Source organism: Eurytemora carolleeae, unplaced genomic scaffold (assembly GCF_000591075.1).
Source record: "Eurytemora carolleeae unplaced genomic scaffold, Eaff_2.0 scaffold105, whole genome shotgun sequence".
NCBI lineage: Eukaryota > Metazoa > Arthropoda > Copepoda > Calanoida > Temoridae > Eurytemora > Eurytemora carolleeae.
In genome coordinates this window covers 94,836-116,043 of record NW_019396058.1, presented here as the reverse complement: position 1 = coordinate 116,043, position 21,208 = coordinate 94,836, and the positions used below count along the sequence as shown (strand labels likewise).

At 29.8% G+C, this 21,208-nt stretch overlaps 1 protein-coding gene across 1 annotated transcript; it reads right to left on the bottom strand.

Annotated features, from left to right (window-relative positions):
• Nucleotides 1-8,627: 8,627 nt before the first annotated feature.
• On the bottom strand, nucleotides 8,628-20,281 carry LOC111708020 (uncharacterized). The gene is made up of 5 exons (XM_023481256.1): nucleotides 20,245-20,281; nucleotides 17,824-17,935; nucleotides 15,639-15,759; nucleotides 11,733-11,856; nucleotides 8,628-9,805 (listed from the first exon to the last, which is right to left on the bottom strand). Exons 1-5 carry the CDS (start codon nucleotides 20,279-20,281, stop codon nucleotides 9,765-9,767), a joined length of 435 nt encoding a protein of 144 aa, XP_023337024.1. The 3' UTR covers nucleotides 8,628-9,764.
• Between the last annotated feature and the right edge of the window lie 927 nt (nucleotides 20,282-21,208).

Sequence of the window (21,208 nt, the reverse complement as noted above, 5' to 3'; positions counted from 1 at the left end):
AAAAAGATGGTTGACCAGAAAAGTTTCGCAAAGGTAAAAAATTGTTTTTAAACAAATTACTTTTTCACATAAAAAATTACCCAATTTCTTAAATCGAAAAGAAATTACCATCAACACAAAATATTGCTAACAAAATTTAGTTTTCTTTCCTACTTTTTCCTTTTTTCGTTTTTCGTTTTTTCACTTTTGGTTTCCTTCTTTTCCTTCTTTCATACTCTTCTCTTTTGTCTCGGTTACTGTGCCTCACCCCTTCTCCGGGTAAAAGGGGGGGGGGCTAGGTGTCCCTGGGCGTGCCCCCTTTTCTATGGGCCTGCTGCAGACCTATGTTTTGATATACAAGATGAAAAGGGTTGTTGGCGCGGCTAGTCAGGGGATGGGAGATCTTTTTTGCTTATCTCTGAAATTACTCTCCCTAGAATTTCCTTACCTATATACGCAATTAAATTCATAATCATTACAATATGTTTTTCTAAGATATGTATTTTTGAAGGTAAAAAAATGAAGGCACTTCTTAAATCATTCATTTTCCATGTATTTTTTTATATATAAAAATAGAGATGTATGAATTGTCGTGTCATCTTCCCAATTGGTCTGGCTCTGCAATAATAAACGCAGTTACATCGTGTCAAATCCAGGTGCACAAAGTCTGCAGTGCGCAGGATGAATTAAATTCTCAATTCTGCGGATGAACCCTTTTGATGACGCCATCACTTGCAAGCTGGCACATTTATTTGATATCCATGCAAATATGATTTTTTACAAGAAAATCTGATGTGAACAAATTAATTTAAAGGCATGGTTCTCCTAAAGTTTTTATAAGTAATAAGTAAATTATGAATAAACGTATTTGCGCAGTATAATGAATTTCCGTTAAAGTGGGATTGTCGTCATAATTTTAATGTGAATATCCATTAAACGAGAGGCATGACTGATTCACAACTGTTTTTATTTTCAATAACAAAAACTTTAATACCTAATATAAACATAAATATCATAAATATAAATATCAATATATTGTACCCATGTAGGACTATACCATTCAGTTTATAATTCCTTTTATGATCATAAAGTTTTTAAAATTAATGAAATTGAGTTATTGCCACAATTCAAAAACTCAAAATTTCTAATCTCTATTTTCTTGCAGTTATAGATGATGTGAACCTTTGATATTTCTTTTCGATATTTCGGGTTGTTTAGCGTTAAATTTTTATTATTTATCGGGGCTAAAAGCGGTAAATTCAAAGATTAAAAATGTACAAATCACTCATTTTATCGATGTGACTCCCATTTTTATCTAAAACAAACTGTATGTTGACAAAGAATGAAAGCCAGAAAATGCTTATCAAATTCTCTTTGTAACTTTATTCAGGCAGCCATGTCCTTGAGAATACTCAGAAAGTTTTCAAAGCCAAACATTTGCTTTTTTGTGGTTGGAAGACCTTATTCAGTAAGGAGTTGAAACTATCTTTTTCAGCATTTCAAGTCGTCAAAACATACAACCTTTAATGCAATTATCGTTTTTATGCATTAAATATGACAAATGAAGCTTAAGAAGTTTAGAGTTTCTCCAGCACTAGTTTATTTAGTAATTTGGATACAAACCTTGATATCTTTTCAATGAGATGTTTTTGTCATTTTATTTCCATCAATTAGTCTTATAGGATCCTGTTCTTAACATTTATTAAGTTTTGGCCAATCTTTTAGCTTATTTTGTTGATTAATTTTAAGTTTTACCATCTTGTGTGGTTTGGTTAGAAACACCCTTTATTTATCAAAAATACCAACGTGCCAACACATAATGCTCTTATAAAACCTATAGAAACTAAATCATTAATTATTGCAAAAAAAAAATAAATGAATAAGCATTTTCTCCTAACTTTGCAAATATTAAAAAGATAAAATATCTGCAATCATCCCTGCACAGATTGCAGCAGGTGGAAACTTTTTAATTTGTAAGTTTGCAAAAACTTTAAGAAATCTCAAATCAAATCAAATTGAAAACTGAAAAAAATCGCAGTTAAAAAAAGAAAATGAGTCTGTGCCACAAGCTCAAATTTCTAATCACTTTATCTTTACAATCTGATAGTGTAAACCCTTGTTATTTTAAACTTAGATTATTTGATCTAACCAAATTAATAGTTTGAAATATAAAAGGTCTACGACATTGGGTTGCAAAGATATGGAGATTACAGAAAATCAGAGTTTGTGCCGAAGACTCAATTCCTTTTTCCTCTTTAGATTGGAGAATAATAGGATTAAAAATCTTGCCTTTATTAATTTAGGAAATAAAGATAACAACAACAAAACTCTGCAGTTGACATGTTTTCTTAGATTTGGATCTAAAGGCTCTGCTTCAAGACTTTGCAACAACAAAATTTAGAAGAAAAAAAAATTTGATTAAAAAAAAAAATTAAGTCTATGTTACCTACAGGGTACACATGGGTTCCATACGAAAATTTCAGCCAATTTTGTCCAGTCGTTTGGCCAGCTATAGCTAACATATATATATATATACATACATGTCTACAAATATATTTATATGAGCGAAGAGCTTTCTAATATAGATAAAATTACATATTTATAAAGATGAAGCTAAAACAAATCTGTTACTGTTGCAATCAAACCTATAAACTTATTAAAGAAATATAACACTCGCCACATCTTCTAATTTTTTAATTCCTACATCTTTGCAACCTAATGTTGTAGACCTTTGATATTTTAAACTATGAATTCCGTTAGATCAAAATCTCTGTGCGAGTTTCCAAAATCAAATGTTTACACCAATAGGTTCCAAAGATAAAATGATTAGAATGATATTGTTTGTGGCAAGTATGTAGTTCCTTTGTTTTTCTTCTCAAAAACATAAACCTTAGATATGAATGAGGATTTGGATCCATGCATGAGCATCCTGGACTAAAGCAGGGAATTGGACAAGTTGTTGAACAATAAGTTGTAGGACAAGATGGTAGAAATGGTGGAAGCTTTGTATGGGGGAGAATAACCTCTGAAAGAGAGAGATGCGGAAAGTTCTTAATTCCCCTCCCTACTTCTCTATTACTATGTCTATGTGATATGTCATGGGAATCATGGGAGTCAAAATATCCTTAGTGTATAAACCAACAAAAACGGTAAAATCTATGAAAGGGGTCTAAATCAGTTCACAGAATGAACATGCATTATTCTTTCATAAAATCATAATGCAATCAATCTGATACATTTAGTCTGTTTAAATGGACAGTGGAAGAAATGTAAAGTGACCCTCCAGAAAGCCTGATATGTACGATTCACAACGGTGCTTTTTAACCCTTCACATGTTCTGATTTTCAATGAGAGAGATATCAGCCTTTTTCCGCCTCAAAAAGTTTGAGTTCTGCTAAATTTCTTTAATTGTCTCTGAAGCAAAAATGCGCAAGTCACTGTAATAGACAAACCACAATTGAAAATAATAAATTTTTAGTTGGAGAAATAAAGAATATCTCATTTATCATTGATCGGACAAAGTTTTGAATGTTGTGAACCGTACATGGCACTCTACAAATGGAGGGTTACATGAAACATTTCTTTTTATTGTGCTCGTCTAATTTTTACAGATTTTCACAAAAAAAAATTAAAAATAATATGAAAAGAATTTAAACTTTTGCATTTAAAAATTTTTTTTTTTACATTTTTAATTTTTTTTACATCTCCAGTCCCTTTAAGCATGGTTAAATTGTTGAATCCCATTTAATAAGAATGCTAATTAAATACCAAACAAAATCAAATCAAAAAGAAATGAGTATTTGCCACAAACTCTGATTTTCTCATTCCTATATTTTTGTCATAGACCTATAGTCACACCATTAGATTGCAAATTTATAGTGATTAAAAAATTTGAATTTGTTGTACAGACTCATTTCCTTGGATACGATTAAGGAAATTTGACTTGATACTCTATTGGTAGTAAACACTCAAATAAAGATAATTAAACATTTATTTGATTTAAGATTTTCCAATCACAAAAGTACAACTTTAAAAATTTTATATAACATTTATACATGATATATACTTTTACAATAAATAAATATCTATTTTTTTTACTATTTATTGAAAATTAAGTTTTTTATTAAAGAGAATTTGTTTGGATCTGTTTCTTTGGAACCTTGTATATATTCACCATATTCACTATATTTTCCTTTTGTTTTTCTTGGAAGAAAAATATTTTAAATTCGGTAAAAACTAAATCGATCGTTTTTAATCGTTGAACGAATCTCCCTAGTTTTCCCTCTGGTGTCTGTACATTTGTGTGGATTAACAGAAATAAGTAGAAAATAAAGAAAAGGAAATAAAATATCTACAAAGTGGCCTTATATCCGGTTTCCAATACGGGGTTTCCGTAACGATATATGTACTTAAGACAGAGTATCCTTATGAAAACCAGATTTGGAACCCGGGTTTCACGAATGGGGTCAGGCAGTTTTGTAGATTTTGATATTGTTATTATGAAATATTATTGTATTTAGTTTCTTAATATTCTCCATTTTTTGTCGAATCACTATCGCAAATGTTAAGACTCCAAAAAAAGAAACTCGGGAGTTTCGTTTTACGATACTCTTTTAAATTTTGGGCTCTGTGTATAACAATATAAAGTATATAAACGGAAAGAAATCTAAAAATGTAATGCTAGCCATGTAATTAAAATCTAAGATTTAATTCTGAAATTTGTTTCTTAGATTTTTCTAGAAAATTGGAAGTCTGCGTGGTTTGGTTTTAAGGCAGAAACAAGCTCTAAGGTAGAATTTCCGTAATATTTCTTTAAACGTGTAAAATATCTCAGATTTTTTACATTTTAGCTAGCACAAAGAAACTGATTACTTGTTTCAAACTCTTATTTCATAGTTTCTATATCGTTGCAGCCTGATGAGATACACATTTTATATTTAAAACTTTTTGATTTGGAGGTTGAACAAAGCTACAACAACAGATTGCCATGATTGAAGGATTGGAATAATAAAATTTAAAAAAATCAGTTTCTTTATTTCTGTTTTTAGAATATATGGGGGTGTAGTAAATGGTCATCGGTCCATTTTTGAGCTAAAATATTTTATAAATTATTTTGTTCTTGCAATTTTGTTTGATTCAATCAACAATTGCCATGTTGCAATATATTGTAATTTTGATATTGACTGTATTATGATTGAACGAGTTTTTAATATATTATTATTCATTATTTTTGCTTTTTTTTAGAGGAACTGAAACTTTTTATGAAACTGAACAAAGCAGTAACAAAATTATTAGGATGGAGAATTTTCAAAAATAAATTGTTTCATCACCATTGTTTTGTTGTGGTAAGAAAAATGTGAATGTTAGAGCATTGCACATTTTAGTTTGAATTAAATTCGATTCTATGAAAATGCCATCCCTGAAAAAAAGGGCTTATATCGGTTTTATAAGATTTCAAAAGGCTTTATAAAAGCAATAGAATCTTGATAAGGTTAAAAAAGTAGCTTTAGATTATCAAAAATAAGTTTTAGAAAGAAAAGTAAAACCAATATTTTTTTCTCCCAAATTCTAAAAGTAAAGAAAATAAAAAGTATTTGGCACAATATCTCTCTTTTTTAGCGTAAAAAGATATTTTTTACTTAAATATTAAAGCAATGATAAAGGAATTGAGTCTTTGCCACAAGTTCTGAATTTATAATCCCTATATCTTTGGACCCAATGTCGCAAATCTTTGATATTTCAAACTTACATTATTTGATCCTACAGAAATTAAAGTTTGAAATATCTAAGGTTTACGACGTTGGAATCCAAAGATATAGGGTTTAGAAAAGCAGAGTTTGTGGCAAAGACTCAATTCCTTTATTTTACTAAATAATCTTTACAAAAGGAGATATTTTCTTTAAATTTCTAAAGATCATTTAAAACCATTATTTACAGAACAACATTATAACAACATTATATTCAATAGGGGTTATATAGATATCAAGGTTTAAAGTTTTTCAAACTAACATTATTTGATCAATTTCAAAAAGGAATTGATTCTTTGCCACAAACTTTGATTTTATAATCACTATATCTTTGCATCCTGGTGATGCAGTTTATTTGATATTTCAATCTTAGATTATTAATCTAAGAGAATTCATAGTTTGAAATATCTAAGGTCTACTACATCAGGCTATAAAGATATAGCAACTAGAAAATTAGAATTTGTGACAAAGACTCAATTCCTTTGTAAAGTTAATTGAAATTTCATATTATAAAAGTTAACAAATCTATAACAATAAATACAGTGTTAAAGCAATTTTGGGAGTAATTTAATTATTCTCTTCCAAATGGTTTTGGTACATATTGACATATAAACCAAAACCCTGTAAAGAGCATAAAGTTTTATCAAAACTAATCTTTCTCTTTGCAAGAAATCAGTTTTATCATATAATAATGGACCTAAAACGCAATCACTTCAAAATTTATATGTTAAATAACAAACGATATTTCCAAAAAATACGGCATCAAAAGGATTGTTTAGATTATAAAATCCACGCGTACAGAGACTGTTATAAGCATAATTTCAACTTTTCAAGTGACCAATCATGCAAAAGAGAGAAATGCCTGATTTACAAGCTACCTTTTAAATCTTTGGACTAATCCTCGCCGCCGGCAGAAAGCTAGCTCTGTGCGTTTATCTCTGAAATGGATTTCAAATTGGCAAAAACTAGCATCCTGTGTACACTTGTACAGAGTACAGTGTACACAGCTGACATTGGATATATTTCTCGAAAACATTGAATATTCTAATATTCCATACATCTAACGCGGTTTAAAAAGTTTAAATGAAAATATTAATTTTTCTGGGATAATTTTAATATTTATTCATATAAAAGCTTACAAAGAAAGTTGTCAACTTAATTACAAGCTTTTATATTCAGAAATAAGGATGAGTCCGGCGTCCTTGATCCATCAAAAGTTTAAATGTTTAAATGATATGAGGTGTGAATCAGACACTACTATATAAATACAGGGTCACTTATTATAACGTATACAGTCCCTGAAAACAGGAGGAAACCCAACATTTCTCTAAAAAAATGTTATTTGTTCCCTTTGCTGCTAAAATAATGATGGCTCATGCATCAGCATACAACACGTGGGTTTCCGCAACGCCAGCTACATAACAACAAAGGGATTGAGACGCTGTGATAAACTCAAATATTCGTATCCCTATATCTTCACAACCTGATGGTGTACAACTTTAATATTTTAAACATAATTTGATATTTGATCCAACATAATTCAAGAAGTTTGAAATATATAATGTCTATGACACCAGGTTGCAAAGAATTAGGAATAAGTAAATTTCAGTTTGTGGCGAAGACTCAATTCCTTTATCCAAATTTTCAAAATATCTCCGTCAATAACAAATATACATAGAAGATAGACAACATTTTAATCACCGTACAACTTTTTTAATACAATTTGTATTATTTATCGACTTTCAGAAATTAAGGATGATTTTAAAATGGCCTTTTTATTCCCTGTAGACACCTAGGAATCCGTAGATAACATTTTGGAGAAATTACTTTATTTTGAAATATCTAAACAATCCCTTTTAAATAAGAAGACTGTAAAATGTAAAATAAAGCTTGATCACTTATATTTCTTTTCTTTCATTTGAATTGGGACAAAAAATAGTTTCTGTTTTGACAAAATATAATATACATTATACATTTACACATATTCATGATAATTCTATGAATATAGATACCTCCATGGAATAGCTAATATGTATAAAAAGTAGAATAAAGAAAATACAAGCATGTTAAAAAATACCCTGCAATATCCTGAAACTAAAACATCAGTGCTTAAATATAAACCTTAACATTTAATTAAAAAGAGAAAAGAATTGTTACTAAAAAGTTAAATTTTGATTCAGTACAGAAGAATAAGATTCTTTTTAAAAAACTGTTTTCAAAAGCAATTAACAGAAGAAAAGATATTTAAAATCTATAAAACATCAAAGTCAAAAGAAAACTTTCCTTTAACTCGTTACTTTCTTACTAAAACTAGATTTTAAAAATCATACCCGCCTATTCTGCTAAACAAGGCTAAAGAAGTTTAACTTGTTTGCCGAAAAAGGCTATTTTGGTGACAGGGTGTCCCAATAAGCAAAACAATTTAGTCAAGACTTTAAAATCTTATTTATCTACCTGGCAATAGGAATGGGCAATATCCAGATTCGTTTTACAAAAACTTTTAATGTTTCAAAGGTTTTACAACATTATGAGAAGGTTCCAACATTATAAAATGTCATTGGGTGGAAGTTTGCTTTTATCAAACATGCAAATTTGTTATCCTAGGTGAAAATATAAAATTACGATCTTTTTAATGTTTTTGAAACGATAGTTTTTAATTCGTTATTGCCTTATATTTTCGCCTAGGATAACAAATTTTCATGTTTGATAAAAGCAAACTTTTACAGAATAAAATTTCAAATTGTTGGACCCTTCTCAAATTGTCGTAAAATTGTAAAATTGTAAATAAAAAAGATCTTATGCAAGTTTCAATCAAAAGAAATGAGACGTTCTCTCTGATTTTCTAGTCCCTATATCTTTGCTACCCAAGACTTCAGATATTTTAAACGATAGATTTCTGTTAGATAAAGTTTTAAATATTTCATATTTACACCAAGCAGTTTACAAAGATATAGAAATTAAAAAATTTGAAATTCAATCTCTTATACATTACAAGTTTTATCTGTTTTCTTATTTTTTAAGGTTCAAGTTAAAACTTTACCAAATTTAATTTGATTGCCAATGCATGATATTTATACTTTGCAGAACACGACAAAGATCAATTAGACAAAGTCTTGTTAGGTTATATTTGGTTTGGTCTGAAATAGGATTTAGAAAAACTTTTAATTTTTTCTTAAATAAGTGTTGGATGGTAATCTAAAAACATTTTTAAAAGGTGCTTAATCCTGATAATCTCTTGATTCTAGAAATGCTCAAATCACTCCTTGTAGAGAAACCACAACCGAAAATAATTAGTTTTCATAAAACAGAAACATTTATATCCAAATAGATCAGACAAAACTTTCGTTTTAAATCAGACATGCCTCCTCATATTGGATGGTCTCGTGAAATCTTATTTAAAGTCCACAAACACGTTTGTTAGTAAAAACTGTAAGTACGTGAGATTGGAAAACTGAACGAAAGATAGGAAACAAAGTTTTAAGCTTGAAAAATCTTAAACTTTAGTTAGGAAAACATAAAATTAATTAAGATTTTTATGGTCACATTAAAGCTTAAGACATTGCCCCCAAATGTAAAGTTATATATTATCTCCTTGCTAAGGGCGGCAAATAATGAATTAGCAGATTTTACAACAGCAAAGCCAACAATTGGTTGGTAGAAAAGCTTTTGTGATTTGAATCAAATTATTTTCTAAATATAACAAAATTTGTAAAAATAACGACGGTCCTAATTAAGTCTTGTTCCTGAATTTACATAAAATATACAGAAGTTACAACATTTACATATTGAATATACAGTGAGTGAGACCCATGAAACGACATTTAAGCAATCTTAATTATATTGAATGAAAATAGATTTACCAGTATAGCTTGAAATTAAATTAAGTGAAGTCGGTGGGGTATGTTCATTGGACCAGTTGAAATCAAAACTTGAGAGTTAACCGTCGTCTTCCTGATCCACAGTTTTATGGGTCTCATTGTATAGAGCCAAATTTCTCTTTCTCCAGATATAGAACACTGTACCCCACTCTGCGTTCATTTATTTTCCAAAATGAGTCATCTCTGTCTGAGGGCTAGGTCCTAAATATATTAAATAGTTTGTTTTACCGCAATTGTTTAGGCACATCTAACTTTCCTATCACAATTTTATGCAACATCCAGTCATAACTTTGTGACGTCGTAGCTCCTCTACCTTAGATTTTATACACAAGTAAAAGATAAAAAATTTTTTGCTTACATATTAAAAATTCATTGTTCTTCTCAATAGCTTTTCATTAAAAGGAGTATGATTTCAATCTTTCATCCAGTTTACTAGTTTGACGTGCTATCGATCTGATCATAATTACTCTTAGCGTTATATTTAAATAAAATAAATAGTTAATGCATAATTTTCTTAATGTGAATATGTAAATATTGGATTCAAAAAAATTGTGTGCTAATTTAAGTGCCTATAATTGCTAATATTTTACTTAAAAATGATAATTTAAGTATTTTAATTTGGTAATTTAGCAAAATCTTTGCTTGTAAATATTGACTTATTATGATTCAGCTTTTTCAGCAGTTATAGCGTTATTTTTAAGAGTTTTTTTTATACCATGTTGTACGAGTTTAATGCATGAACGAAAGTAATGTTAACCGCAGTACTGTACTGTGCCTGAGAGCAGTACAGTTCCCGAGTTCAGATACAGTACAGTGCCGGAGTGATGGACAGTACACAGTACAGTACTGTACTGTAGTACAGTTTACTATATTATATCTCAATCTAAAACGAATACAAAGAAAGTAATTGTAATGAAAGTTATGATTTAAACCACCGAACATTATATAAGTAGAAGGATATTTCACCCCAAGGACTAACTGCAGGGCTAAATGGTTTCAATCTCGTTTTGGGTATTCAAGGTAATTCAAGTAAAATATTTACGTCTGTAAAAGGTTAAATTGTACTCTAAAGTAACTGCTTGCTGGGACCTAAACCGAACTTGTAAATCAGTGGTATTTAATTATGATGCTGTAAATACTTTCCTAAGATGTAATTTACTAAAGCTGAAAAAATGTTGTTTTTAAAGTGATAGTTTTTTCGGAATGAAAAACATTCTAAATCAATTTTTTTTAAAAAGATAAATACAAAAAGCCGTGAAATGAGCTAAGCAGCAAAACGATCATTCATAAATCGGCTTAGCATTTAATTCCTCCCCCCTTGTATTCGTATATATGGGATATATTGTATGATAGATTTAAAAATACAAGCAAAAGTTAAACACTAAGAAGGACCAATTGGTTTTGGAAAGTATAGATCATGCTTAAAGGGACAGACCGGCTATGTAAGGTAGTTGAACTGAGTTTGCAATGTTGTGGACAAATTCTTTAGGATTCATTTTCGACATATAAAACTTTTTAAAGATCTGTAAATCCTGAATTTGAGCGCAAAGTTGACGTTCAAAATCGTACTTTTGGGTGGATACGTTTTCAGAATTTTTTTTTTAATGATTAAACAACGACGACAAAAAATGTAAACAAAATTCTAAAGTAAACTAATTAGTTGTTTAGGAACAGGCTGAGAAAATAAAAATTGATCTTCTCATCAAGAATAAGTAAGCTTGTTCAATTATTACTTTCTATTTTCTCATTATTCTAGTTTCTCATTATTCACAAACATTTTCTGGAATTATTATTGAAAAGACGACATTTGAAGAATTTGTAGGAATCTGCGAATAAATTCAAAGAAAATAAGGAATAATGATGAAAACGAAATAAGTGATTCTAGCATTGATTTATTGACAAATCTCTTTTGTGAAATATGTTCCTAACCATCATAGCAGTTTACTGCATAATTTTTCTTTATTTTTCGTCGTCGTTATTCAATAATTTTATAAAACTGATTCTGAAAACGTACCCACACAAATTCATTATTTTGAACGTCGACTATGCACTCAAACTCATTAATTATACATCGTGGAAAAGTTTTATATGTCTCAAATGAAAAATTGACAAGAGAAAAAATACAAACCGCACGTGTTGATGTTCTGAGATCTGTGTACACAATTTTCCAAACCAAACATTTCGATGAAGGATGCTCTGAATGATTTCCCCCCGGACAGGTAGATGGGAAGGTTTACTGTGGCATTCAGAACCTGAATTCATAAATATTTAGTTTAAAATCAAAATCTTGAAATTAGAAACCTTGAGAATCTAACCAAGGAATACAGAGAAAAAGATGTCAAAAATCTCATGTGAATAATATTAGAATTATTACATCATGATAATCTGACAGTTACGGATCAATTTTTTCTAATTTTCTCAAATTATCTTATATCTAATATCTCATAAAGTTTTTGGTTTATTGCAGACATGACTGTAGTGAATTTATAAAATCTGTTTCTTTATATTTATGATTCCATGCAACTGTAAACTTGCTTCTTTCTTTGCTTAAATAACCCATTAAAGTAATATATTGAAGGCAGAGGACTAAATTTAAACTTGAGATCATATTTTCAGAGATTCCTCAGTCTCATCCTTTGTGGGTAACCCTGTATATATATTAATATTTAAAATTTTGTTTATATATTCCAAAATTTATAGTTTAAAATCTTGTGCGCATGTTTCCAAACACAACTTCTTTTTCTGAAGGTATTTATCTATATTGATAAGATTACATAAGACATGAAATTCTTATATTCAACCAAAAAGTTTGTTTTTCCTTTGTGTAAAATGAAAAGTGGAGGCGTTGAAAGCAGTGATGGCATCGTTTTTAGGTCCGATAAGAGACAATTTTTTACGTTAAAAGTGTTTCACAAAAATGTGAACTTTTAATTAAATTGCAAAATTTTTTTCTCGATAAGTTTAATTACATTATGCAAATTTTTTTCACTGATCAAATTAATTAACCAAAACGATTTTTTAAACGGAAAACATTTTAAATGTAATAAATTTTCGTTGGTTGGAATACAAATAATGCACAATGTAATACACGCTTCACTAAACAGAGTGAGAAGGAAAAATTTAAGCTACATTACTAGAACGACTTTGTGACGTCGGAGCTCCTATAGTTTTGATTTTATACAAAATCAAATTTATTTGGTGGTATATTAGAAATTTAAAATATTTTTGTCTTTCGCATTAGCTCTTTAATAGCTAGAGTTATGATTGAACACTTGTAAGATTATGTGCAATTTCCTTTAGTTTCATGTGAATACAAGAAATTTTAAAATGAACTCACATTTCAGATTTTTGTGGAGCCTCTAAAAAGTGTTAAAACTTTAATAATAAAAAAACTATACCCATCAGTAATTGCAAGGTGGCAACGTACACGTGCTACTTTGTTAATAGATAATCTTATATGTTTCTAAAACTGGAAAATATTATTTGTTATCTTTCAATTAACTCACTCAAAAATATCAAAATATCTTACATAAGAAAGAGGATTATTTGGGCTGAAACCATCTCAATGTGTTAAAATTTTACACCTTAAATAGACTGTAAGCGTTAGTGACCTTCCACCTACAGAGGGCCATTCCCAGTTCACAACGGTACCCCTTCAACCTTTTTACTCTCATCGAGGACAGAGAACTCAATGTATATATCACTTAAAAACTCAACGCGGATGACACATTTATTCATGGAAAATCTAGAATATTCTATGGCCAATACAATTTTCAAAAATTCAAATGTGAATATGTTTATGTTTAATTTTTGTATATCCTAGAAAGTAAATTAAGTATGAAATAGCTTGCAAACAAAGTGCTCGACGGTTACAAGTGTTTAGGAAAAGTCTGTGTCAAAGGTTTTAATGGTCCTGTTGTAAGTCAGGAATGCTCCTCATTAATTGGAAGGTCACTAGAGATTCCGCTTATACAGTCCCTTTAACATAGGCCTAACACCATAGAGTCATTTTGATATTAATTTTATTATGATCAGAGGCCGAATTTAAAGAATTTGAGCGGCGGCTTAAATTTAAGCCGCGTCTTAAATATGGTTGGTTCCGCTTAAAATTGTATCAAATGTTTCAAGACTTAAGTCGGTGCGTAATTTAAACCGGGGTTTGGTGGATTTAAGCCGCGGCTCGAATTTTTTAAATTCGGCCTCAGGTAAGAATTATAGCCTCTTAGAGAAAACAGTTTGAAGTGTTTAGTTTTTTTAACACCATTTAGATTCAAATTGGTTCCTAGAAATAAAGATGTTCAATTGTGTTTATCTCAGAAAACATAAAAGAATTGTTTTGTGGAAAATATATGAACCATAATCCATTCTTGAACTAGCAAAGTAATTTTATTTTGCAGGGCAAAAAATATAAAGTTTAATTTATTATTGACAATAAACATTTGCGCTTCTCGAGTCAGTCTTTGAACAAATTTTTAAACATTTTTTTTCACAGATACAACGGTTAGAAATAAAAATGACAATGATATTATAAGCCACTGAAATTGAAACTATATATCCATCTTCATTTTCGTGAACACTCCATTTTAACGTTTTATTTAAAAATCAGAACAGATTTGTTCCTCTGTATTTCCTTTTTTAAACCTTTTTCCTCCTCCTTGTAAGATGTTGAAAGAACTTTTCATGCTTTCATCAATAACATTGAAAACTTTTCAAACGGAACAGATGGAGTAGATTTTTTTTTATAAAAATCCTGTAGAAATTGATATCTTCTTTATTGCGTTAAGCTACCGTGAGATAATTTGCAAATATAATCTTCTCACATTCATGAAAAGAACCAATTTTTCGTGAGTCCATTGACAATGATGTGATTATAATAAGTAAATGAAAACTAAAATGTGCTAGATCCTTCCTTTTAACTTTCTACTTTCATGCTTTGAAAGTTTACAATTTGTGTTTTTACTACAAACCCCCCGAATTTCTAATCTCCATATCTTTGCAACCGAATGTCGTAGAACCTTAGCCATGTCAAACTATAAATTCTGTTAGATCAGATAATTAAATAATCAACAGGTATCAAAGATACAGGGATGAAAAAAACCAGTTCCTTTTATGTTATTTGCCTGATTTTCCTTAAACTCTTAGAAATTTCAAACAAAAAAACATAAGAAATATATAGATAGAAAAAAAGAAAAGTTACAGGGTACAATTTTACAATTTTAAATCTTAATGTTTAAAAGTATGGAATTAGGAAATAAATTGAGCTAGTTTTCAACAAAGATCGAATGAAAATTAAATTATATGAATTTTTCTTTTTTTAAAGGTTTCGTTTTATTAGTTACAGAGGAACACTTTAGCTTCCTTTTCCGCTAATCAACAATTGTCTAACAGACAATAAAGTGTTCAAGTACTTAAACACTTTATTTTTAAGAATTCAATAACTGAATTCAGAAGAAAGAGAAAATTAAAGTTCTAGTTTAAAACTTAAAAGAAAATACAGTTTATGCTAATCATGCAGATATCTGTGTCTAGAGTAATATTCTGCTTATATTCAGCTTAATATGGAGAGTGTATAATGCCCGGATTAATATTTATATTTTATGACCACTGTATAATTTTATGTCCATGTTTTGTAGAATAAAAACCAGAGGATAAGAATCTGAAATGAGGTCATGTGTACAAGACTCAATAAAACAATGCAATTATGAACTAAAAGTAATTTTTTATGCTGTTGGCAGGAACAAAAATTACAGCATTTTGGCACAAAATAATCACCGACCCATTAACTAGCTCTTCAATTAATTTAGGATTTTAAAGAAGAAAAAACTTCAAAACATTTTTTTTCTTTTATTCTCTTGTTTTTAACGTCCCAAAAAGTCATATTATAATTGAATCAACAAAACATGATCATATCTTTTCGTAAAAAAAAAAATATTTAAAAACAGTATTAGAATGAAAAATTAGTAGAACGCCTTGCATAAAATCTGATTTAAAATATTTCTAAAAAATTGATTGATTGATATTAAATACGACTCACCAGCATAAGGTTAGTAGCGACGATTATGTAGAGATACCAGAGCTTGACATATCCCATGCCCTGGAGCTTACAGTTCTCTTCCTTCTTGATGATCAAAGCCTCGTACACGTTTGTCATCACCCTGTATATTTACCCGTTAAATTATGAAAACACTTTTGAATATAGATTTCAAATTTTAATGAATAAAATTATAAATTTTGAAAAAAAAATCGATTTTTGAAAAAAAATCTGATTTTTTTTGGCCTACTTAGAAACCTTCCAAAATTTAGAACTTCTATCTTAAAATAAGATTTTTATCTTGGAATTTTGGTTTCACCATTGGTAGATTTCATATAAAAATTTCTTAGATCTAAATTTTCGATATTGGAATTTCAAACAAAAAACGCTTTTTAAAAAATCATAAAATTATCTAATTTAAAATTCTATGCAGGGTTTAAAATAAATTAAAGGAGATCGAAATTAAACTCAATTCTTTAACCAGAGTCCGAATTTAATGAATTTGAGCCGCTTCTCAAGTCCGCCAAAAACCGGTTGCAACTTTCAATTAAGCGCCGGCTTAAACCTTGAAACATTGAATACAGTTTTAAGTGGAACCAACCATATTTGAGCCGCGGCTCAAATTCTTTAAATCAGCCTAAGATATGGCAAAATTAAACGTTTTCCAATTGTGTCAATTTTCTTTCACTTGTGCAATATATAGATTTTCAATAAGCTGATATAAATGGGTATTTATCTTCCAAATTCAAACACCCCCCAGTCCTTTTCTCTAATACAAGGGGACATCTTTTCCAACCTTTTGGGATCAAAACTAATTTACGGAATTTCTAAATTTTTTACCAAATTTTACAGAATTTACAAAAATTTTAGATTTATAATTTCAACCTAAAAGATAATTTGAAATTGTGAAAAGAGAGAAGCGGTAATTTAAAGTGCAATTTCTATTTTCTAACCCCACGTGGATTTAATGGTTCTGGTTCTGTCAATATTCCAGAAAGCTATGTCTTTCGATCCCAATTTCTCCTAATAAACATAATTTTTTAGCCTTTTTACTGAAATACCTTTTTGCCGGCATAAACGTTTTGAATAAAAAGTATTAAACAAGCAAATTCGTAAGTTTAAAGATTGTTATTATATAAACCAAAACGTGTATGATTTCAAATAGAAGAAACCGAATGTCTCTAACTCTGGTTAGTTATGGGTGACCCCTATATCTTTGAAACCCAATGTCGTAGACCTTTGATATCTGGGACTATGAATTTTTAAAAATTAAATAGTCTAAGGTTTACACCATCAAGTTTCAAAGATATAGAATAAGAAAATTCAGGTTTATGTTAAGAACTTAATAGTTTCTTTATCTTTAATTTTGATCATATATAGAACATAGAATTTTTAAATTTAAAATATTGTAATATTTTGTCATATTGTAATATTGTAATATTTTAACTAGAGAATTTATATCTTCAGAAATTATTTGATTAAGATAAAATAGAAAGTTTGTAAAGGAGAACTTAAAACATAGGTGTGCATTCTGTATAATTTTATTTTAAAGATTTGAAGAATTGGAGACAAAGAAAGATTCAATTATAATTTTGACGGATGAAAAATGTGACAGCTGTAAATATGAATATGACAGATGAAGAATATGCCAGATGAAAAATATGATAGATGAAGAATATGACAGATTAAGAATAAGACAGATTAAGAATATGACAGATTAAGAAGATGACAGATGAAGAATATGACAGATTAAGAATATGACAGATAAAGAATATGACAAATTAAGAATATGACAGATGAAGAATATGACAGATGAAGCATATGACAGATGAAGAATATGACAGATTAAGAATATGACAGATAAAGAATATCACAGATTAAGAATATGACAGATTAAGAATATGACAGATGAAGAATATGACAGATGAAGCATATGACAGATGAAGAATATGACAGATTAAGAATATGACAGATAAAGAATATCACAGATTAAGAATATGACAGATGAAGAATAGGACAGATGAAGAATTTGACAGAGGAAGATTATGACAGATTAAGAATATGACAGATTAAGAATATAACAGATGAAGAATATTTAATATAGATAATATAAAAAACAAAGAATATGACAGATAAAAAATATGACAGATGAAGAATATGACAGCTATGAAGAATATGACAGATGTACCTGGGAATATGACAGATGAAGAATGTGACCACGGTACAGATGAGAATGAACGCAAGGTTGCATTCTTTGTTCTGCTGAGTAACCCTCTTCCTTCTCCTACTCTCAACCTGCTCTGAAATCAGAAAAATATTGGTTTGGTTTATATCTTCATTATTAACAATCTAACAAAGTTAAAACACAAGTACCTGCACATTAACATAATTACAAAGCAATAACTTACATCCTAATATAATTACAAGACAATTACTTACAACCTAATATAATTACAAAACAATTACTTTCCGCCTAATTTAGTTTCAAAACAATTACTTGCACCCTTACATAGTTACAAAACAATTACTTACACCCTACTTTAGTTACAAAACAATTACTTACACCCTACTTTAGTTACAAAACAATTACTTACACCCTACTTTAGTTACAAAACAATTACTTACATCCTAACATAGTTACAAGACAATTACGTAAACCCTATCATAGTTACAAAACAATTACTTGCACGCTAATTTAGTTAAAAAAACAATTACTTGCACCCTTACATAATTACAAAACGATTACTTGCACCCTTACATAAATACAAAATGATTAATTACACCCTTACATAGTTACAAAACAATTACTTCCGCCTTAATAAAGTTACTAAACAATTACTTAAACCCTTATAAATTTACACAACTTTTACTTACACTCTAACATAGTTACAAAACAATTACGTACACCCTAATATAGTTACTAAACAATTACTAACCCCCTGATATAGTCACGAAACAATTACTTGTGCCCAAATATAGTTACAAAACAATTACTTAAACGCTAATATAGTTACAATACAAATATTTACACCCTAACATAGTGAAAAACTATTGTAGTCTAACAATAGAAATGATTGTGCCAAGCCTAACTGTATTGTAAGTAATTTAAAGTTTTTCTATCACAAAATAAAAGTCACCGAGTATAAACCCAAAATATTAGAAACAATTTAAAAGTTGTTCACTGTGTGGGGAGGGGGGACTCACTTTCACAAAAAAATATATCCTTTTACAAAGTTGAGGTCAGAATGATAAAAAACTTTCTGCCTGACCCGTATTGTGGTCCGTGAAACGCCTATTTAACCTTTATGATTTTTTATAATTTCCACCAGTTTATAAGGAAACTATGCATTTCAGTACATGACAAATTATGCAGGATTCACCTCAGCGAAATAGAAATATATTCAAACATTGAAAAACCAAAATCTCATTCCTTTTATGAATAAGACGAATTTCAAAATATTATGCATTTTGCCAAGAATGTACTACAAGGAAAGTTAATTGCAGTTGCGTATACTCTGCGTACATATTGAAACCAGTTCTCTCTGGGCGGAATTTATAAACAAGAATAGATGCCTCAGTGTTCGTTTAGTATCCGAGGAAAGTAAAAACCATTAAATTTTGATAATTTTGACAATTCATATAATAGTTTCCTATGACCAGAATTTTTCATTGATTATTTATGTGAAAGATGGATCCCATGTCAGGCTTCGACATCCGTCTTGTGTTTACATTACCGCCCAGTGACAGTACACTGCAGTACGAAAGATGCGTAGACCTTTGAAATAACTTTCCTTGCATTAAATCCTTGCATTTCGTAATCTTTTGATTGCAATCAAACATTGATTAGAGATCCATGAATGTATCCTATGTACCATTATAAAAGTTCTCATCTATATTACAAAATTTAAAAATATCTTGTATAAAGTGCGATTTTATAATGATCTCCTGTCACTGCTTGGTAGAAATCAAATAACAGGTTAAAAGGTGTTCGTAACAAAACTATTGAGAAAAGATGCTGTTTTATTTCAAGGGATACAGAATATTTTGAATTTTTTAAAATGAAAATTATTTTACAAATAGTTTTTATATTTCTTTTTTAAAATCTGGGATCCTAGCCCTGTCTCTGCTGGAGATGGATCATCTTTTAGCATAATTCTTAGCCATGGAAAATTTTTATTCTAAGATCTTGATTTTTCATCTTTTGATATTCCTACTGTCCAACTTGGACTTGGCAACGTCAAATAAGAATTATTTTTGAGATTGTTTATGAAAAGACTTGTGCAGAAAAAGTAAGACATCAATGCATGCCTAAGAAGCGATTACGAAAGGGATGCCTTATCTCCTAAATAAACCATTCAAACTACGAGCACGTGAAAAACACTTTTTATTGAGGTATCTTATTTTTAATTTAAGCTTATTTTTTCCAAGGATGAGGTTTTTTCGTAACATATTTTAGCTAGTCCAATTTTGAACAATTTGAACCTGAAATTGCAGATTTAATGACTTAAAGGGGGGGGGGGAGATTTCTAGAACTATAGATTGCATTAAAAACCCCTTCCCCCGGTTTTAAAAGTAAAAAAAATGTATTTCATGTTGTTGAATTTTTTACCTTCAGTTTCGAGGATAGGAACTGCAGACTTTCCCATCAAATTCTCGACATAAATCCAATAAATTGAAGATCTATTTTCTCCAGGTACTTTTATAGATACTATACAAGTTATTTTCTTTGTAATTTTATTTAACATCAGGTGGATACAAGGTATTTTCTTTGTAATTTTATTTAAAATCAGGTGGATACAAGGTAAGTAAAGAAAATATACTTTAGTCATTTCACCATTCTGTATTATTAAATTGAGAACCAACCCAATATCCATCTATTATCAATCTAAATATTAAACCATTAATTTCCAAGTTATATTAGAAATGTTCTGGGGCTAAAAGTGGGAGAGAGGGGCCTATCCAATTTTTATACTAAATGAGTCTCATGTGGGGGAGGAGGGAAAATCAGGTTTAAAGAGAAAGGAAGGTGGATGCATGGTTAAGAACACTGCAAAGGGAAAGGAAGGTGGGTCTATGGTTAAGAACGCTGTAAAGGGAAAGGAAGGTGGATGTATGGTTAGGAACACTGTAAAGGGAAAGGAAGGTGGGTCTATGGTTAGGAACACTGTAAAGGTAAAGGAAGGTGGGTCTATGGTTAGGAACACTGTAAAGGGAAAGGAAGGTGGGTCTATGGTTAGGAACACTGCAAAGGGAAAGGAAGGTGGGTCTATGGTTAGGAACACTGTAAAGTGAAAGGAAGGGAGATGTATGGTTAGGAACACTGTAAAGGGAAAGGAAGGAGGGTCTATGGTTAGGAACACTGTAAAGGGTAAGGAAGGTGGGTCTATGGTTAGGAACACTGCAAATGGAAAGGAAGGTGGGTCTATGGTTAGGAACACTGTAAAGGGAAAGGAAGGTGGGTCTATGGTTAGGAACACTGTAAAGGGAAAGGAAGGTGGGTCTATGGTTAGGAACACTGTAAAAGGGAAAGAAGGTGGGTCTATAGTTAGGAACACTGTAAAGGGAAAGGAATG

Bases quoted from the DNA above. Each gene is read 5' to 3' on its own strand.
- LOC111708020 (XM_023481256.1), bottom strand. From the start codon at position 20,281: ATGGGAAAGTCTGCAGTTCCTATCCTCGAAACTGAAG. The intron at 17,936-20,244 runs GTAAAAAATTCA...TTCTGATTTCAG, and splicing joins TCCTATCCTCGAAACTGAAG to AGCAGGTTGAGAGTAGGAGA. The intron at 9,806-11,732 runs GTTTGTATTTTT...TAATATATTTAG, and splicing joins TCAGAACATCAACACGTGCG to GACCTAGCCCTCAGACAGAG.